This window comes from Etheostoma cragini, chromosome 7, assembly GCF_013103735.1.
Source record: "Etheostoma cragini isolate CJK2018 chromosome 7, CSU_Ecrag_1.0, whole genome shotgun sequence".
Taxonomy (NCBI): Eukaryota; Metazoa; Chordata; class Actinopteri; order Perciformes; family Percidae; genus Etheostoma; species Etheostoma cragini.
Window position 1 is genome coordinate 14,571,587 of NC_048413.1, and position 20,016 is coordinate 14,591,602.

Consider the following 20,016-nt stretch of genomic DNA (forward strand, 5'->3'; position numbering starts at 1 on the left):
AAAGGTACAATCATTGAATATTTAACACACAAAAATTAAAAGATTAAAAAGGGTCCAGAAAATAAATACAAATGTGTACAGAAGATCTTTGTTTCTCTTCTTCTTTCCTCTCCCATTAAACATTTCATGACCCCTGAGATTTATCTTGTAACCCTATGGAGGAGCCCCACTCCTAGGTTAGGAACCCCTAGACTAAACTACACAAATTGTAAATAAAGAAGTTAAATCTTTCTCCACCTCTACCAGGAACACCAGTAAAATGCTGCGTGCACAATAATGTATCAGTGTAGGCATCTAATAATGACATAATAACAAATCAGTTACCGGGGACACTTTACTGTAAAACAATCAGCCTTTACCTTTAGATTTGATATTGGGCCTAGTTAGGTAGGATTTTGGATGCTCATCCTTCAACTTGTAATAGAGTATTTCTACATTGGGGTATTGGTAGGCTACTTTAAGTAATGGATTTGGGTTGGCTACTTCTGCCACCACTGGTTAGGACTGCCTCTCAGAAATAAGTAATGCAACTATAAGTAACAAACACAATACCCTGTGTGTGGTTAGGGTGTGCATGTTAAGAGCCACTAAGCGGGGTGATTGCATTCATAGCTACAAATCTAGGTCAGAGAGAGAGAACAACAACGTAATTGTTATTAAGTTTAGGCTACATTGATGGAGTCTGTGTGCCTATCTCATAAAAAAATGGAAAGCACTTCTCAGGAACTACTCAGGCTACTTCAAATGACAAGCTATTAAAAAAATAAAAATAAATCCAACCTTAAGAGTAGAATGGTCCTCTGACAAAGTTGCAACACGGGATATCTGGAAACATGAAATAACTTTCTCCTAACGTTACCCTGGAAATCAAAAGGCAAGTGATGGATCGCCATCTTGTGGTGAAATAGTATACCCAGGATCCCGGAAGTGAATCGTTTGTTTAGGACCGTATCAAAAACCATTACTTAGTTACGTGTAATGTCATCACTTTGTACGTCGTGTAACTGATATGGGAACGCTGTCAAATGGCATGGTAAGATGAATTATGTATGCTACAATATAGTGTAAAACATATGATAGGATAGTGACGCAAGTTACGATAACACTAGCTTGTAAGCTAGCGTTAGCTATCTAGCTATGCGTTATACATGTTTAGGTTAAGTAAACAAATCTGAATTGTCACAAGTCAAGCGTCCTGTCTTTGACGAGTAAACTTATTATAATGCTCTACTGTCGTAATAACTGGCTTATGTCGCCTTTTTTGAGTAGTGAACTTTAAATCCCTAAAAGTACAAGCTTATTAGCCATTTTAGTTACGAACTACTAACAAAGCTAACTTATTCAGTGGTGACGTCCAACGCTCTTCTTTCTGTCTTCACTTCTCTTCACAGGTGCTGAGAAATAGAAAAAAAAGAGAGTTGAAAACGCCCCAGGATCTCAGGTTTGACTTCAAGTGGGTGCAGTTAATCACACCATGTTGGTGACAGTACATTTTGCCATTATTTCCCTGCTTGCCCTGTGTGCTGGCCTCGAGCTCACAGCACGCCGCCTCACCCCACCTCAGTCTACCCCTACTGCCGTAGCCAACCCAGTTTTCCGTCACTTTCAGACTATATTTCTCCGGGCATACCTTTTGGCTTTGTGGGCAGACTGGCTCCAGGGTCCTTACCTCTACAAACTGTACCGCCACTACAGTTTCCTGGAATCCCAAATAGCCATCTTATATGTGTGTGGCCTGGCCTCCTGTGTTCTGTTTGCTCCTTTTTCAGGCTGGCTCCCGCAAATTTTGGGCCGCAGACAGACATGTCTTGTCTTCTGCCTGTCCTACTCTGCTTGTTGTCTCACCAAGCTGTCCACAGACTACTTTGTTTTGATTGTGGGTCGGATATTGGGGGGTCTGTCCACATCCCTGCTTACCACCACATTTGAATCCTGGTACGTGCACCGCCATGTAGACGTTCACGATTTCCCCAAGGAGTGGATCCCTAGTACCTTCACCAAAGCTGCTACCTGGAATCATGGGCTCGCTGTCGGAGCAGGGCTGGTGGCTAACTTGCTGACTGAATGGCTCCACCTCGGCCCGGTGGCTCCTTTTCTCCTGGCTGTTCCCTGCTTGATGTGCTGTGGCTGGGTGGTGCTAACAGACTGGGGCAAGGAAGAGGCCGAAGAATCCTCTGAAGGAGACAAACAAAAACTGCTTTTTGGCACTCCTAATGGAGGTGGGACCCGTTTGTCTGCGAGGGCCCGTTTCTCACGTAGCTGCCATGAAGCCTTGCGCTGCCTGCTGTCAGACAGGAGAGTCATGCTCTTAGGTGGAGTGCAGGCTTTGTTTGAAAGTGTCCTATATATTTTTGTTTTCCTTTGGACCCCAGTACTGGACCCTCATGGGCCTCCGTTGGGAATAGTGTTCTCTTGCCTGATGGCTTCTAGCATGGCTGGTTCCTTGCTCTTCCGCTTAGCCACCTCCACACGCTACCGTCTACAGCCTGGCCATGTTCTCTGCCTGGCTGTGCTGATGGCCTTCTTCTCCTTCTTCATGCTGACCTTCTCCACTGTCCCAGGCCAACCTAGACCTCATGAGTCATTTCTGGCCTTCCTGTTGCTGGAGCTCGCCTGTGGGCTCTACTTCCCTGCAGTCAGCTTTCTCCAGAGCAGGGTGATCCCAGAGGAGAAACGGGCCGGTGTGCTGGCTTGGTTCCGGCTGCCTCTGCACCTGCTGGCCTGCCTTGGGCTGCTTGCCCTTCATGGAGAAATATCAGGAACAGGTGGAGGGGAGGAGGGCAGCGGAACCAGACACATGTTTGGAGGCTGTGCCGTCATGATGCTGGCAGCTTTGATGGCTGTAGTCAGTCTGTTCGCGCTGGGCAGAAACGACACAGACCTGAGACTGGAAGGAACCAGAGGTGAGGGGGAGATGTAATGATGAGATGGACCATGAACACAGGGGTTTTCCTGGCTCAGAACGGGCCGTTGGTGGGGAGACTAAGCTTGGCTGTAAGCATATTCGGTCGGCGTACAGTAGGGGTGTCAAACTCAACTTCACTACGGGCCACACTGGAAACCGAGGATAACATCAAAGGCCAGCCATGTAAAGTCTATTGCCCTGCTTTAATTTCATCAAAAAGTCCAAGATATTTGACTTTGAGAATTTGTTCTCTCCTTTTTAAACTTTTTTTTGGCTTTCTCTGATGTTTTTGTTGCTTTTGTTAACCTAAAGCCCTACACAAGTCAGCAAAATGTTCCAATACAACAACAATACACTGAGACAATTATTTTTTAAATAATAATAGACAGGAATGACGGAAGGGAGGGAGGGAGACTAAACAACACACGCAGGAACAGACACACACAAAACACATACATGAACAAACACGCAGACAGACACCAGACAAGGGACCAAACACCTGTGAGGTGAGTCAGCGATGTTTGTGTCCAGAGTCTTCCCTGGGAAGAAATGTATATTATGCTTTTGAGTAAAAAAAGGACCCCAATGAACTAATTGGTTAAGATAAATAGTAATCATATTTTATTTTATTTATAGTATCAAATCATAACTAGAGGTATCTCAAGACAATTTACTGATAGAATAGGACTAGACCAACCTATAAATGATAAAGACCCAACAATTCTAGTAATTTCCACAAGATTTCCCCCATTTAATGTAAGGAAAAACTCTATTTTAGGCAGAAACCTCGAGTGGTGAGAAAATATCCTTTTAGCGCTCATATTCAAGTTTATGTTCTGCTTGTTCAACAGTTGTTTGGTAAATTATTCTTCACAATCAAAGAGGATTTGAATTGTTTTTATTCTCAATTCTTATCATGTTGATGCTGGTGATTTCTTTTGGGGGGCTGGCTAATATCTCCTGGGGGGGGGGGCGCCAAATATGCAGGAAAAACCTTGCATATACATTTATGCTTGACTGTTTTCAAATGTACCGGCCCAGTTTTGTGAGACTAAAAGTAGGGATGCGTTGCACCTAAATAGTCAAAAGTCTGTTTTTGGCCAAATTCATATGTGAAGGAAATCAGCGTCCAGATGTGGTGTTTTGGTTTATTTAAATGTTGCCTCGTTACTTCTTTGTTATGTTTTTTGGGAGAGATTTTAACAAATCTTGTCTGGGTAAGGATGCTTTGGAAACATTGCCATATCAACCTACATTTATCAAGTAAACTGCTGAGATGTCCAATACTTGTGTTCCATTCCATAAACTATTCCAGATAACACATTACTGCCTCACTAAGTCCACCAGGGAGACAAGGTGATGGGATTGACAGGATAATCTCACCTGTCTGTATCCTTATGAGGATCTGTGAGTAGTTTGATCATATGTTTCATCACAACGTTTAAATCAGAGTTTAAAGAGAGCTTAATCAATATCCAAAGAGATAAGGTCATGACTAGCATGTAGACCCGTATCTGAATGGCGATTCTTACAATGCTTCGGTTTGTTGTTGTTTTTTCTGCATCTGTGTATTTTTATGGAAAAGAGAAATCTACAGTTGGTCATTTTTACATTAAATGCTTTTCTGCACCATCTACAAGATATCTTCTCTGTATTGTCTTTGTTGCTCTTTACACCGTTAAATAAAGCTGTACATATTGTACATAATGAATATTTACTTGTTTGACATAACAAGAATGTCTATTCTGTGGCGTATTGATGATTTATAATATTTATTCAGTAGCATCAGTTGGGCTTTCCAAATAATCCAAATGGTGCAATATCATATATTTAAAATTTCCTCACAAGGTTCAATGTATTCCCTTATAAATTCTGCCTGGGTAGATTGTATTTTGTAATTTTATCTTCAGTATTTTGATTTAATTCAAAATTAACAAAAGTTATTGATATTAAAGTGTCATTATGTACCAATCATTTCAAAAAATATGATAGCATTAATAATGGAAATTAATTAGAAATTTGCAACTGTAAATAGTTATCATTTTATTTAAAAATTCAAATGCAAGAGGCCTATTCAAATCACACAAAACAATTAATCTAACATTGAGCCAAGTAGTTTATTTCCCTTACTTAATTTTGGCTGCAGACCATATTTCTGGATTTTTCTGGACTTCTTCCCTCATTACGCACTATGCAGGCATCCATCCTCCCCATTTGCCCTGCTCCAGTGGTACAGTCCCATCTTTTCTCTATGGTGCAGCTTCACCTGGATGCTGCTAGAACGTCCATCTGTGGGTGAGGGAGGGGTATCTGCACGAGTCTTAACTGCGTTGTTTTGGGATTACATCACTAAATCGTCACAGTGTCCAGTCTGAGCAGGCAAGAAGAGCACTTCTTGCGTTCCCTAGCTAGACTCTGCAAGAACTACATTTTCAAGAGACACCACAGCCCTATTGACTGGTTGGAATACAGAACAAGACAACATACTGCAGGACGACAGACAAGCATCATGACAAAGGGCAAGGTAAGTTTTGCTTTAATGATATTTTTCTACCCCGACAAAAACAGTTATGTATTTGGATTTTCTGAATGGGTAGACTTTTACCTAACCATTGGTATGTGTGTTCTGTACATCCCTTAAGTCCCACTATTGTGAAATGCGTAATGACAAGGCAAGCTATTCAGTTGTGAATACAGCCACATTTAGCCATTTTATTGAACGATAACTAGAACTTAAGTGGTGGAATTGTGGTTGTGTGTTCTGTAGTATTTCTATTCGCAAAACAAAGGCTTTCATGGAGTGACCTGTTCATGAAATCTTAATCCTGTTGTAATTTTCACTTATATTGTATAGTCTAAATATAGCCTATTGTTGTGGTGTTTGAAGCAGCTGAGTGTTATCTGAGTTTATGTGAATGAAATGCGTCACAGGCCATCTTACCATGTTGCGTCAACATGACAACACATTTCTTTCTGTCGCTCGCGTACAACGCTACTGTCTCCTCCTAGTCCCAGTGTGCGTCTCTCATACATTTTCTTCCAGATGGTTAGAATACGGCTGTTTTAAACCTGATGGAGGTATTAGACCTAGGTTTTCTTTTGTTTGTTTTTTTAAAACGATGTTCTGACGATTATGCTGTCTTGTCGAAATAACGTTGATTTCATACGAACTTGAACGTGGCTTCTACAGGAACGGGATACACTATTTTCTTTGGAAATATTATTATGACATCATTTCATAGCTACTTAGTTACAAATATGAGTGACAGGACTACTCTAAAAATGAGGGGGGAATATTTTGATGCTCTAATAATAGGCCTAGATTTTTTCTTTTTTCAGGGATAGCCTAAAGGCTATTTCAACATGCCAAATCTCCTGTCAAGTAATTCCATAATGCACATAACGACACTCCCTGTTTATTATCCTTTAGCCGCTAGAGAAACTGATAGTATGCTAATAAGCTACATGAGAGAGGCACATGACAAGCCGTTTTAAAAAATTAATAGCTAGACTGGATATAGGCTAGTGCATGTAGGCCTATCTGTAGCCTAATTCATTTTTTCTTTATCAAAAAGAACTTTCACATATCCACACTGAGATTCTTTCTAGGAAAAAATGACATCCTCTTTCCCTGTATATCTATAATATCTGTATGTCTATAATTTCAGACATCCATAACTGCATTTCTGCAACAGAATTGCCCATTTCAGGATCAAATTTTCACTAGTCATAATTTTTATTTCAGACTTCCAAAATGAAAACCATTCCTGATATCCTTAATGTAATAGTAGCCTAATAATGTATTCTTCTATAGCTACCTAGTCAAATTTTCAATTTAAGATAAGCTATGTTTAAATCCTTAAAGAAGTATTTAATTGCTGGGAAGATGGCCTTCTCATAAAACTGGTCTCTCTATACAGTAGAATTATGCAAACACTTTTATAATAGTTGCTAAATGATCAGAGAAAACAGAGAAAAGGGAATGTGGGAATGTGGGGGGGGGGGGGGGGGGGGGGGGGGGGGGGGGGGGGGGGGGGGGGGGGGGGGGGGCTCTCACTGGTGGGTGACTGAGCTCTCAGTGGTGTTGTAGTAAAAGTGTAGATGAAAACCATGATAACCCTTCTTACTAGTCTCTTTTTTCATATTCTAAGATGGAGAAACTACTGCAATGTGACTCACTTGTAATCATCTTGAATAGTATGGATTACACTGTGATTATTTGCAACCTAAATGTTTGCAATTTCATATTTTCAGGCAGAGCGCATCTGTTTGTTATGTTTGTATCCCACTAGGTAACTAGTTAGCTTTACTAACACTCGGGGGAACAGTAGGTTACTTAAAGGTCCCATGACATGGTGCTCTTTGGATGCTTTTACATAGGCCTTAGTGGCCCTCTAATGCCATATCTGAAGTCTCTTTCCCGAAATTCAGCCCTGGTGCAGAATTACAGCCACTAGAGCCAGTCACACAATGAGCTTTCCTTAGTATGTGCCATTTCTGAGTATGTAGCTTTTGAGGCGTTGAGACGGGGGGGTGGAGGCTGGGGTTGCGGGCTTGACCAACTGCCACTTTGCTCACTTGAAAGCCGTGATGTCCCTCTCTTTCATGGGTGGGCCAAATTCTCTGGGCGGGCAAAGCATAGACAGGAGAGGTAACCTCTCTCCTTATGACCTCATAAGGAGCAAGACTCCAGGTCGGCCCATCTAAGCTTTTATTTTCTCAAAGGCAGAGCCGGATACCCAGGGCTCGGTTTACACCTATCGCCATTTCTAGCCCCAGGGGGACAAAAGGCAGGCTTGGCGGACGCATATTAATGTTAAAAACTTTGTATAATGAAATTTTCATGCCATGGGACCTTTAAGCATATGCAACACCGGTAGTATCTGAAACATTTTACCTTGCATTTTACTAACATTTTTCTTCTGTTAAATACTGTTTTTTACTCTCACTTAGAATGTGTAACAGACTATAAACTAAAAGATAAAATATGTTCATCTTTTGTGCTGTATCAGCTTTCACTTGCAAACAAGGCCACCAATGGCTCCTTCAGTGGAGAAGCCTTAGTGTCACCAGCTCCTCCCAGCTATCAGGAAGCCACCGAGGGTATGACAACACCTTATCCTCCTACATTATATTTAATCATAAAGTTAGTGTTTCATTGTCTTTAGCTAATACATTTGGTAATGTGTTTCATGTTTTGTGATGGTGTGGGAGTGATGGAAATGCTGGAGAATTTGTTACACATTGTACATCTTAACCACAAAATAAATGTGGTTTCTAGGCACCAGTGGTCCTTGCTACAGTGATGTTGAGATGCTCACAGAGTTCACCTGGGATGATCGCAACATCAGGAGGGTCTTCATCCGTAAGGTATCGAAAGCTTTATCATCCCATTGATCTCAGTATTAGCTGTGCTGTGGATCCTGTGTATCACTGATCATTTACCACTTATGAACCTTATTAAACTTTAAAGGCCAAACCAGCACATGCCAGTACATGTATAATTATGAAATAGTTTTTTTATTCTAACTTGCTTTCATTCAGGTGTACACAATCTTGATGATCCAGCTTTTGGTCACTCTTGCTGTTGTGTCTCTTTTCACATTCTGGTAAGTGTTAGATGAATCCTTAGCAAGTTCTTCTGATCCGATTCACTGTAGCATGCTTAATTAAAACTATATCTTTTTTAGTGACCCAGTGAAGGACTACGTTCAATCCAACCCAGGCTGGTACTGGGCCTCTTAGTAAGTGACAGGATTTGTCAGTCTGTAATACACAGTTACTCTGTACATTTTGGGGTTTATGTGACTTCTGTCTAACAAAATATCTAACAATATTTCTGTTGTTTATTAGTGCTGTGTTCTTCGTCACATATCTCACCATATCTTGCTGCTCTGCACCAAGGTAAGTAAAAAGTTTAAAATAAATAAATAAATATACATCATTATAAAATCATCTACATTGTTAAATCTCTAATCTGTTACTTGCTCTTACAGGAGACAGTTTCCATGGAATTTGATTCTCCTTGGCATCTTTGTAAGTACAAGGCAGATATTTGTTTTTAATAAACATGTTCATAGACTGAATTTTGTCAATTATTAGAAGTGTAGAAAAGAGTTCATTCATAGATTAACAATATTTGTCAATGTGTAATTTTCACTACCCAAATGATTTTAAGTTGACAGCTAACACGATCTAAAACAAATTAATTGATACATTTTATAAAAGTTAATGCTCTCCAGTCATGACTTGTCTAAAGAGATTTATCAAATGCTTGTATTTTCACAATACTATCATATGTCCTGTTACAGACCTTCTCACTCTCATACATGACAGGGATGTTGTCCAGGTAATCTTTTATGTTTTCTCACAGTTTTATGATTGCAATGTGTTACTTTAAAGCAGAAAGAGACAGTGCAGTGAGTCTTTCCTCAGCTAGCAGATAATTAGACAGCAATGTATTTTCTTTCCAGTGTTTAATGTTGTGTGTGAAGACAGTGATGTAGGCCTGTGTATATCTGTGTTATGTATTCTGTTTTACATTTCTTGAAAGAATTTCAGGATGTTTTGTTTGCATGTTTCTTGTTTTCATAGCTACTATAACACCAAGTCAGTGGTGATGTGTCTTGGCATCACAGTAGCAGTCTGTATCCTGGTCACAGTCTTCAGCTTCCAAACTAAGGTGGCAAAACATTGTTTTTCCTTTCATGTGCTTTATATAAGTACTACACATATTATCTAATATACTGCATGCATGATTATGAGTGTAAATCATTTATGTGTGTCAGCTTTTCACGGTGGATAAACATAGCTTTTATTTTGCATGTTTTCTCCATCCAGTTCGATGTGACATCATACCAGGGCGTGCTCTTTGTCTTCTGCATGGTCCTGTTTGTCTCTGGACTGGTGCTGGCACTTGTCCTCCCCTTCCAATATGTAAGTACGACTATCAAAATCGAGCAGTTACATCAGTTGTGTGTCATGTAAGGCTGGAATTTGGAGGATTTTCAGACAACCAGGATAAAGTTTCATCAAGTACAATTCTTTTTTTTAAGTCTGACAAATATTTGACGTTAGACTAATGACCTAACTCTGAATTTATACATACTCAGATGCTACATAGTGGACCTTTCATGTGGTGATCTAAACACTAACATTGACTCTACTAAAGTAATTTTTGACATTTAGGTACCCTGGTTGGATGCCACCTTTGCTGTCCTGGGAGCCATACTGTTTACCATGGTAAGAGTACAGACACTGTCAAGCCATTACAGACATGATCATATTTTGTAGACTATCAAAATTTGAAACAGACAAAAATATGTCTTACTTGCTGTTTGATTTTCTGTTGCAGTTTTTGGCATTTGATACCCAGCTACTCATGGGGAATAAACGTTACACCATGAGTCCAGAAGAGTATGTCTTCGCCACTCTCAACCTCTATTTAGATATTATCTACATCTTCTCCTTCTTCCTCCAAATCTTTGGAACAAAACATGAGTAAAACATTGCCCAACCTATCTTACCTACAGATAAGGAATGGGAATTTAGGCAGAAATAATAAGAGTATTTTAAAATGTTGTTGATTGTGATGACAATGCTTCCTATTGTAACAGCTTTATTTTTTTTGACTGATACAGATTATGCCACACATACTTTGCGAATCTTGTTTAGATAGATGTATGTCAGTTTTCACATCCAAAATGTACTCAACCTTTCCTCCTTCTCTAGCATGCTGTGAACCCTATGGGGTTAGCCTACTAGTTTTACCAACAAGAAACAATCAGTGATCTTCCTCCATTTAACATAGATAAAGAATACTGTGAGTGTTCATCTGAAGCTGTATGGCTGTCTTTCTGTCCTGCGTGTATCACAAATGTCTTGCAAACAACAAATTTCAATGCTCTTTAAGAGGTGTGTAATCTATTTTACATGGCTCTTAAAAAGCCCTAACTATGCCAAGTGTAGTTATCCCATCATTAGGATATTTCTGTGTCAGATGAATGAATGACGTAACTGAAAGCACAAATGTAATTTTAAAAAAGCTTCAAAGACTTTTCCTATGTTTTTAAGCATATACATCATGGTCTATGTATTGGTTTTACTCCATTGAACTCTAAGGCTATCATTCATTATATTCACCTTGTTGTATTGTTTATAATTAGCATGTACTTTTTCTAATATGTGTGTTTAAACCTGAAATGTTTTGAATGAAGATTGTGTATAATAATCTTTTCATGAAAGGTATTTAGTTTGGACCTTTCTGGATTGTTGGCAGTATGTTTGGTTTTTGTTAATATGGAAATGTATTCAGTTGGTTTGAAGTGCTGACACAATCATGATAATAATACAATCATTTAACATTAAAGACGACAGTGCCATACATACACAGATTAACTGTAACTTTTGATAAGGCCTGCATTTGTGGAGGGGCTTGAATGCTATTTTTCATGACATGACAAGTTTATTTTTTTATGACAGAATGATATATTTCAGAAGTGTATAATATAACAATGGTGAGTTTGAAGCTTAAAATGAATTCCTAAATTGTCTAAAGTGGCCTTGGACTTCCTTTATTTCACGATTTTGATCAAGTATGTTGTATTGTCCCTGCATTTCACGAAGCATTTGTGTTTCTGTATTGATTTATTAAAGGGTGAATGTGCATGAATGGACTCACAAAGTTTATCTGATTTAATAAACACCTATGTTTAATTGATTTTTTTGTGTCACCTTTTACCAGGTTCTTATTTACAATGGCAGCCTGAGAAGTGACATAGCCACTTGGGGTAAGGGAAAGAGGGTTAGGGAATAAAGTGAATGTTACATTTATTTTTTCCTGTCTGTAATACTCGTGAAATTCCATTTAATACATTATTTTAGGAAAATTGTATAAATGCCACTTTTCATAGGACAAAGGGGAGTTCATTTATAGTTTTAGCCTAAACATTACAATATTTAGGAGTTGTCTTTCTAAATATTCTTAATACCGGTATTCTCCTATGATTAAAAAAATAATCTGCCAACAGAGTCATTAACACTCAGACAGGTCAAGTCAATTACAGCTGACAAAGAAATACTAAAACGCCTCATTATGATAATAATGGTAAATACGTCTAAAAATACTTTGTTACCTATGCGTTTGACATATAAATCGGATTATTTCATTAAAAAAAATATAATTATAGAATTTAGAGAAGACAAGATTGGATATTTCTCGACACGCAATTGTGTCCGTGCGAGAGATCTACAGAGGGCATGAAAGTAACAGAAATAGAAGCTAACGCTGAATCATTGCGAGCGTGTGGTCTCTAACCTTCTGTCAAAATGTGATAACCATAGAAAGTTAAAGGTGATATTAGTGTTGAGAAGTCAACTCAACTGCCGGCTGTTGTGACGTGTTATTAAATGGTCTTCTTCAGTCTGCAATCAACCAGTAGGTGTCGGGTACACTCGGATTTACCACTACCAGGCATCCAATCACAATGTGCGATGGTTAAGCGTCCTATTCAGCCATGTTGTGGTTTTGAATGAGGAAGAAGCGGGAGATAATAGTCTTCAACGAGTTTATATGTTATTTAAAGTCACGTTAAGGCTATATAAACAAGTTAGGTTGTAACTCAAAATGATAACAGTTTTCCCGAATGCGTTGGTTGCGACTTGTCGCATTCCTATTGGGATTTATACATACTCCAATTAATTAGCCGTGTTGCTAGCAACGTTAGCTAGCGAGGTAGTTAGCACAGCGTGCTAGCTAGGCAAGTAGCTTATTCTCAGCTAGCTAGCTAACGGTTAGCTCGTTTTGTGAGAAAGTAAAATGATAATTGTAAGAAGTGTTAGCCTTTAAAATAGCCTCAGATAACCTGCCTCGGTCGAATGAAGCGCTTTCGCTTCATTGGTTTTGACTATATTGACAGGTAGACTGGAAGCAGCTATAGCGATCTTTAAACCAGTGGCGTTATTTCTAAAACTTTTGAGTCATGTTGAATAAAATCTACGAATGGGTCAGCTTTGGTAATCTTCGCAATGGTGTACCAGCTGCGGAGCACTCTGATGTACACCGGGGATCGGGAGATGGTCCGACGAGGAGGAAAAGACCAATTGAATGGTAACGTTAGGAGCTGTACCATCATTATTTCCCCGTGTAACCTGAAGTCCGTGTGTTAAAAACAAACTGTTTGCTTTGAAGTTACTTTATGAGTCGGTTACAACCGTTTGTGTAGAACCGCCATTCTTTGCCTCGCTGGTCATTTAGCTAGCGAGTGTTTCAAACGTTTGTTATAATGTGAAGGAAATAGTTTAACGTTAATGTCAAATTGTCGAAATTGATTGACTGTTATTAACAGTAAATTGTCATTCTGTTTTCCCTCTTAAGTTTGGAAGATGGAAATAACATCGAGCAAGATGGCTTAATCATAAAGAAGTCTCGAATGGGTAATTAATCACTCCCTTTGCTACATGTTATGATGTGAGTTGTAGCTATATGTGACGGTATAGTTAAGTCAGATGTATCTACCTACAACCTTGTCTGTCTGCTTTACACTTCTCTAGGAGATCTTATTGACACAGTCAAGGTTGCAGCTGAAGGGGTTAAGAGTCACAGCTTCAGTGTGGCTACATGGATGAGGAACAATGTGAGCCCTGCCTTGAAAAATATACTGCCTGCCTCCCCTGGTCCTCCACCTGGAGAACCTCAGCCACAGCCCTCAACATCAGCAGCAGTCTGTGGTGGGATGCCGGTAAGAAATAATGTTTGGGGCCGGAGTTTAGGGATGACAATTTTTTTTGTGCCTTGTTATTTAAACATGTCATATATATATGTTTGGTTTAAGAGTGTTGAAAGGAACTATATGGATGAGACATTCGCTGCTCCCTCGACAACTTTGGAGTGGAAAACATCCAAATCGGGTAAGTTTATGACTTAAAGTGTTGTATACCTTTTTGCATCAAGGTTGCTATGGTTTGTTTAGGCTTTGATGTCTTGGGGAGAAGTTATTTATTGTACTGTTTTCTTTTTCTTTTTCTAACTCTAGAATGGTTGCGCAATGAGAAGTCCTTCATGGGATCAAAAGTCTGTAGGCGACAAGTGTGCATGAGCCCTACACATCGTGAAGTGCCAAAAACAAATGGGCACTCAGTCAACTTGCCACCCTCCATCACCCCTAAACTGCACCCCCCTCCAAGGCTAGGGAGACCCCTTAACCTCCGACCATATGGAACACCAAGGTATTCCTCACATTTTACCTGGGGAAATGTTTTCTTCCCATTCCAATAGATGCTTTTTCTGATGTACCATAATGTAGTGTGAACTGTTGATGATGTTCTGATTATCACACCATCATTTTGTGTGTGCAGTTTGCATTGTGGGGTGGCAAACAGCTCCTGCACCAGCATGTATGAGAAGACCTTTCCCATCAAAGTTGTGCAGAGCCCAACACACAGCACCTCATCAGGGCGCATGCACAATGCCAGGCCCTGCAGCACAGCACAGGAGGTCAGACATCAGGGCAAATGCAATTCATCTTTCAGTTGTTGTGTTTTTTCGTGTTGATTTATTGGTTCTCCTCTGTGTTTGTCCAGTCTGTTTGTGACGAGGAGAAGGAGGTCTACAGGCAGCTTCTGACCATGGTCTCTGGTGGTCAGTCCTCTTTCTTTCACAACGGCAGCTCACACGGCATCGTGAGATCACACAGAGATTTGTATGTATCCAATACAAATATAGTAGACTTTAACTGTGCCATATAACTGTCAATGTAAAGGAAAAACAAGGGAAACGGTGGGGTCACAGAGAAAGGAGTTTTGTTGGTATTTAGTCACAAACTAGTGGAGGCTAGTTAGTAGCCATCTTTAGGGCAATCACAAACTCTCCCAACATTTATAGGGGTAGTAAATAAAAACAAAAAATGCATTTTAATAGTTTCATGTCTATCCTTTTTCAATTTGACTGTTCTGGGGTGTATCTAGATAGTGCCTGCTCTTTCATGTGCTTTCTCTTGTCACTTTCTCACCAGCACCAGCTTCCTGACCACCAGCCGCAGACTGCTGCAGTTCTCTTCCCCTACTGGGTCAGCAGCAGGAGGAACTTCAGAGGGACCTAGCAGCCCCCCCAGCCCCAGGGTAATGTCTAGCCAGAGCTCTAACAACCTCCCCAGCCCAGTGGGGGCCTCCAACAGGCCAGGGATTCAGACGTGGTCTCTGGATATTGACCTCAGCTCCAGCAGAGCAGCTCCTCTCACATCAGCCCCATCCCCATCCGCTCTGCAGGATAACTCCTCTCAGGACACACAATCCTCAGGTAAGATTCTCACCCACTTGTCTGTGCACCTTATAGATATATAAGCATAGTGAAGTGTGATTTCATTAATGAATTGAATATTTGCTTGCTCCTGTATTTCTTCTTAGGTTTAAATTTGTCTTTTTCTTGCAGCTCATGATGGTGATTCGGTAATTATTGTAAATGAGCAAAAGGGTAAAAAGCAAGACAACTCAAGGTTAGTATCTGTTTTCACTGTGTTACTAATTTGTAACGTTCTGTTTGATCACAAGCTATATTTAACTGCAGTTAATAGTAATGCAATTTGAAATATGATTAAATGGTAATTTAATTGTCAAATATGTAGATGTGTAAACATGTCATGTTGGATGCTGTTTCATTAATTCTAAATTTAAATTGAATTCATATGAACACACCATGTTAAGTCTGTGATACCTAGTTGATTGAAAACAATGACTTCTTAAAGCTTAGAGTCAACTCAAGTGTTTTTATTTTTATACACAATAAAACATTTCCATGTCTTTGCAGTGTGCCATGTTTCCAAGCTGAGTTATGGATCAAAGAATTGTAAGTACACATCATTGTATTTATTTATAAAATGTATCCATTGTTCATTGATACTATGTTTAACTAGAGAAACGCATTTTTTTTTTTTCATCACTGTAGGACTAGTATGTATGACTCTCGGGCAAGAGAAAGACGGAGACAGATAGAAGAGCAGGAGGCCCTCGCTGCCCAGCTGCAGCGACAGGTGAGTGGGCACCACTGAAACCCTCTTTCACATTCAGTTTTATCAGGTGTTTCTTGACCTCTTCTTATGCCATTAATCTGTATCATGTTACTGGTTCCCAGCGCCTGTCCAAAGAGGGGTACCGCAGCTCAGATGTGGAGGTCCACGTTCGCGTTCCTTTGGAGAAAGAAGTTCCTTTGACTCTTGTGATAGAAGAACCGAAGCCCTTGGAAGTGAAACCAGAGTTCCCTGAACTCACAGAGGTGTGGCCATTGTGTCTTAATCAGCATGCAGTGTTTACCATGTACAGAATTTATTTAGATGACCCACCAAAAGACTTTAGTGGGTCATCTAAGAGAACCAAAATTATGGTTATCTTCCTTTCTTATTTCTTCCTTTCTAAAAAGTAGAAATGCCATTGAAACTAAGTAAAGAGTGACTAAATGTTTTCCTGAATGTTGTCCATGTTGGTTTATTGTAAATTCCTTCACAGTAAGTCTACTATTTACTGTATTAACTGTTTTAAGTTAAAAGCAAATCGGTTTTCCCCACTAAGTCCCTTTTTTTTTTTTTTTTTTTTTTTTTTCTCAAGACAAGACATGACCAGATGTAATCAAAATATTAGAATTCAGAGTATTACAAGGTGTTACAACTAGGCTGTGAAGCTGTGTGATGTCTCTAACTAATTGTAATGAATATAAGAGTTATATTAATGTTTTCCTGCTTTTTTACATGTGCGTCCTCCAATAAGGAAATGGAAGCTGAGGTGAACAGGGGGCTGAGAGGTGGTAATCATGAAGTTTTAAGTGAAGGTTTTGGTCTCAGCCTTACACGCAAAGACCTGCAGACACTCAGCAACCTCAACTGGCTCAATGATGAGGTGAGTACACATTATCCTTGAGGTCAAATCTGTGTGTAAATGATCAGCAAGCATTATCTTAGCATCAGGTGGACGCTCTTTTGTTACATATTTCAAAATATAAAAATAAAAGACGTGACCATGATTATGTTGTAATGTAATAATTGTTGCACAACTGAGCTATAGCGTTGTGCTAGTTAGGAATTGAAACTCTCCCTCCTTAATCTCTCAGGTGATTAACTTTTATATGAACCTGCTGGTGGAGCGCAGCAAGGACCCCAGCCTGCCGTCAGTCAACACGTTCAACACTTTTTTCTATCCCAAGCTGCGGAGCAGTGGCTACTCTGCTGTCCGCCGCTGGACCAAAAAGATGGACATCTTTTCCAAAGACATTCTACTGGTTCCTGTTCACTTGGGGGTGCACTGGTGCCTCTCCGTAAGTCTTAGTAACCATAAGTGTGATCTGTAAGTGACAATCTTGTGATTTATATTACAGTTTTTTAGTTGAACAATTTATTTTTGCAGGTGGTGGATTTCCGTAAAAAGGCTATCATGTACTTTGATTCCATGGGAGGAAACAATGATGAAGCATGCACAGTATTGTTGTAAGTTTCAGTATCAGATGTGTTTTGTTGTTGAATTATTTATATATACGTGTGTGTGTGTGTGTGTGTGTGTGTGTGTAGATGTATTTATATATGTATATATATATATTTTGTGTGTGTGTGCGTGCGTGCATATATACTGTGTGTATGAATGCACGTGTGTGTGTATATGGGTATATATGTATGTGTGTTTATGTGGTGTGTTTAAAGTAATTCATTTTTGTTTCCCTAGTGAATACCTGCAACAGGAAAGTAAGGACAAGAAAGGCAAAGAATTGGATACCTCAGGCTGGACTTTGCACAGCAAAAAGCGCAATGTAAGTCCTAAACACATGAGGGTGGAGAACAACAAGTAGTTTGTTTTTCTTTGTTGTGCCATGTTGTGTCATCTAGCTGCATACTTTTAAGAATTTTGGAATATGTTTCCATTATCAACAGGAAGTTTCAGGTTGTAGTTCTTGGAGCAAACAGTGCCTCCATCCTTGCCCAGACTGTCCAGGTCTTTGCTGCACTACAGCATTATTACCAGTAGACTAGAATTAATATTCATATTGTTTTCTTTATATTTTAGTTATTTTGTTTGCACCTACTTTTGTAATTTTACAGCATGCAAAGGAGTAGCTTGCATCAGCGATTTTAAAAAGCCATCTCCCAAGTGTTATGTGAAGACCTTAAAGGTTCTTGGTAACTAGCAGTTAGTTTGACAAGTCATGGGGATTGTGAAGAGTGGAAAGCCCCCCCTCCAGAATGACATAAAGGAACAGCCTATAAATCATCTGTTGGCACACAGCCTACTTTATTTCACTGGCACATCTATAAGGTGGCCCGTATAGGGAAGCAGCGCGCCCTCCAGCTTAAAAACAATGCACCTGTGCAAACAGTCTTAGGTTGCTGCTTGTATTTAAGGAGAAGTCTAGCTTTTTTTTCTTGCTTTAGACATGTTTCTCATTAAAAGTGTGCTGTTTTCAATCTTGCTTTTTGTTACTGTGACTTATTTTTACACTTACACTGTTTACTCAAGTTAGCTAGGAAACATCTGAAATATCAATTCAATATTGTGCAAAATCTACTAATGATACTATTGCACGTCTAAAACAACACCATCATGATAAGTGTAGTAGTATCTTAGCGGTGGGTAGTCAATCATTACTGATCAAATATCCTGTCAGACTAGTACAGTACATTATGGTAATTTTGCACTGTAGAATGTCCAATAACATTTTGATCTCTCCTTTGCTCTCAGGAAATCCCACAGCAGATGAATGGTAGCGACTGTGGAATGTTCACATGCAAATATGCAGATTACATTACCAAAGACAAGCCAATCACATTCACACAGGTAATCACTAACACAGATGTATCTAGTTATCATCATCATCATCATAGTGGCATAAACATGTCTTATGTAACCTCTTTTCTTCACAGAAACACATGCCCTACTTCAGAAAAAGAATGGTTTGGGAGATTCTGAACCATAAGCTGTTGTGATATCAGGATGAGGATTGTGAACTTGTATGCCATAACGATGGCTGAGCTACTCTCGACAGCATGATCTACGTACAGTAGTCCTGTTCTGGGAAAGACTTGCACACCAGCTGATCAGATCAGGAACCAGCACTGCTACTCTGCATCCTCTACCGTCCGTCTAGCTCTCAATTGATCTTTGATGATGATGGGATGTTGCTGTAGAACCACGCACTGCCTCCCAGTCCTTGTTTTGTTTTTGGTGCACCCGTGGAGCATCAGTCTAGCAGCTGAAACACTGCATGTTTTGTAGTGCCCAGCCAGAACTGTACAGACTTGCAAACCATACTCTGAGCTGCAATGTTCAGTTTAATGCAGACACAAAGTTTACATGTTTTGGTCTCACAGGGAGATGAGGCCATATGCCGCATCATTTTTATAACAGGAATGCCATATTTTGAGGTTTCTGTCCATGTTTGATACTCTTAGTACACTTAAAGAACGACGTACTTTACCATTTGAATGCCCTCTAGTCTTAAAAAAATAGTCTTTGTATTTAGGCATGATACCTTTTTTTTCATAATACGAACATTTTACCTAAAACAAAACTATTTTTGTAATTAGTTAGTTTAAAAGGTACAAAAGCCTTCAAGCATTGCCTCAGAGTATGATTTTATAATGAAACAATGTTCTGCCTTGCCACGGATCTGCAAGTGTTATAAAACAGTCTTAGTTACAAATTAAAACACCAGGATAAAAAAAATGTACCAGTTAGTCTTGATAAAATATTGTAAATTAAGGTTCAAAGTCTATTTTATGTATTTCAGAGTCTTCTTTTACAGCAACTTTTGAGCACATTCAATTTATTTTGAACTGTGTACATACTTAAAACATATACTGGCTCTTGAACAGTGTAATATACTTTTTCTTTACGTATTTCTTATATATTTTTTATCTACAAGTTTGTTTTAGAAATAAATTCTTGTATTGTGACTGTTCTTTGTGCATTACCTCAAAATCAATTGGTTTGATATAAAAAACGTCAACATTTGATAAACATGACAACCTGGCCATGTGTCTTGGCTTATTTGAAGTTGGTTATCTATAAACCTGCAGATGGTCCCTTGTGTAACAGAAAGCACAATCCATGTTGAAAAAAAAAACTTTATTTAAAAAAAA

At 39.3% G+C, this 20,016-nt stretch overlaps 3 protein-coding genes across 3 annotated transcripts; all 3 read left to right on the forward strand.

The window, feature by feature from the left end:
• The first annotated feature begins 887 nt into the window (after positions 1-887).
• On the forward strand, positions 888-4,607 carry mfsd5 (major facilitator superfamily domain containing 5). Its single transcript, XM_034877510.1, has 2 exons — positions 888-1,033; positions 1,392-4,607. The coding sequence occupies exon 2, from the start codon at positions 1,475-1,477 to the stop codon at positions 2,918-2,920; it is 1,446 nt and encodes a 481-aa protein (XP_034733401.1). The 5' UTR covers positions 888-1,033; positions 1,392-1,474; the 3' UTR covers positions 2,921-4,607.
• A 555-nt stretch (positions 4,608-5,162) lies between these two features.
• Positions 5,163-11,507, forward strand: LOC117948067 (protein lifeguard 2-like). The gene is made up of 12 exons (XM_034877515.1): positions 5,163-5,429; positions 7,918-8,008; positions 8,187-8,275; positions 8,450-8,514; positions 8,596-8,649; positions 8,759-8,809; positions 8,902-8,941; positions 9,217-9,254; positions 9,500-9,587; positions 9,746-9,841; positions 10,094-10,147; positions 10,260-11,507. Exons 1-12 carry the CDS (start codon positions 5,415-5,417, stop codon positions 10,407-10,409), a joined length of 831 nt encoding a protein of 276 aa, XP_034733406.1. The 5' UTR covers positions 5,163-5,414; the 3' UTR covers positions 10,410-11,507.
• An 851-nt stretch (positions 11,508-12,358) lies between these two features.
• si:dkey-21c19.3 (sentrin-specific protease 1) lies at positions 12,359-19,906 on the forward strand. Its single transcript, XM_034877330.1, has 18 exons — positions 12,359-13,013; positions 13,281-13,339; positions 13,457-13,644; positions 13,738-13,813; positions 13,939-14,131; positions 14,261-14,399; positions 14,486-14,604; positions 14,917-15,200; positions 15,333-15,396; positions 15,708-15,746; positions 15,846-15,930; positions 16,032-16,172; positions 16,661-16,789; positions 17,001-17,204; positions 17,294-17,373; positions 17,606-17,690; positions 18,617-18,712; positions 18,799-19,906. The coding sequence occupies exons 1-18, from the start codon at positions 12,886-12,888 to the stop codon at positions 18,859-18,861; spliced, it is 2,172 nt and encodes a 723-aa protein (XP_034733221.1). The 5' UTR covers positions 12,359-12,885; the 3' UTR covers positions 18,862-19,906.
• The last annotated feature ends 110 nt before the right edge of the window (positions 19,907-20,016 follow it).

Coding starts and splice junctions, on each gene's coding strand:
- mfsd5 (XM_034877510.1), top strand. CDS start 1,475: ATGTTGGTGACAGTACATTTTGCCATTATTTCCCTGCTTGCCCTGTGT.
- LOC117948067 (XM_034877515.1), top strand. Junction 8,276..8,449: donor GGAGGGTCTTCATCCGTAAG/GTATCGAAAGCT, acceptor GCTTTCATTCAG/GTGTACACAATCTTGATGAT. Junction 8,942..9,216: donor TGATTCTCCTTGGCATCTTT/GTAAGTACAAGG, acceptor GTCCTGTTACAG/ACCTTCTCACTCTCATACAT.
- si:dkey-21c19.3 (XM_034877330.1), top strand. CDS start 12,886: ATGTTGAATAAAATCTACGAATGGGTCAGCTTTGGTAATCTTCGCAAT. Junction 14,400..14,485: donor CCTGCAGCACAGCACAGGAG/GTCAGACATCAG, acceptor GTGTTTGTCCAG/TCTGTTTGTGACGAGGAGAA. Junction 16,173..16,660: donor AGTTCCCTGAACTCACAGAG/GTGTGGCCATTG, acceptor TCCTCCAATAAG/GAAATGGAAGCTGAGGTGAA.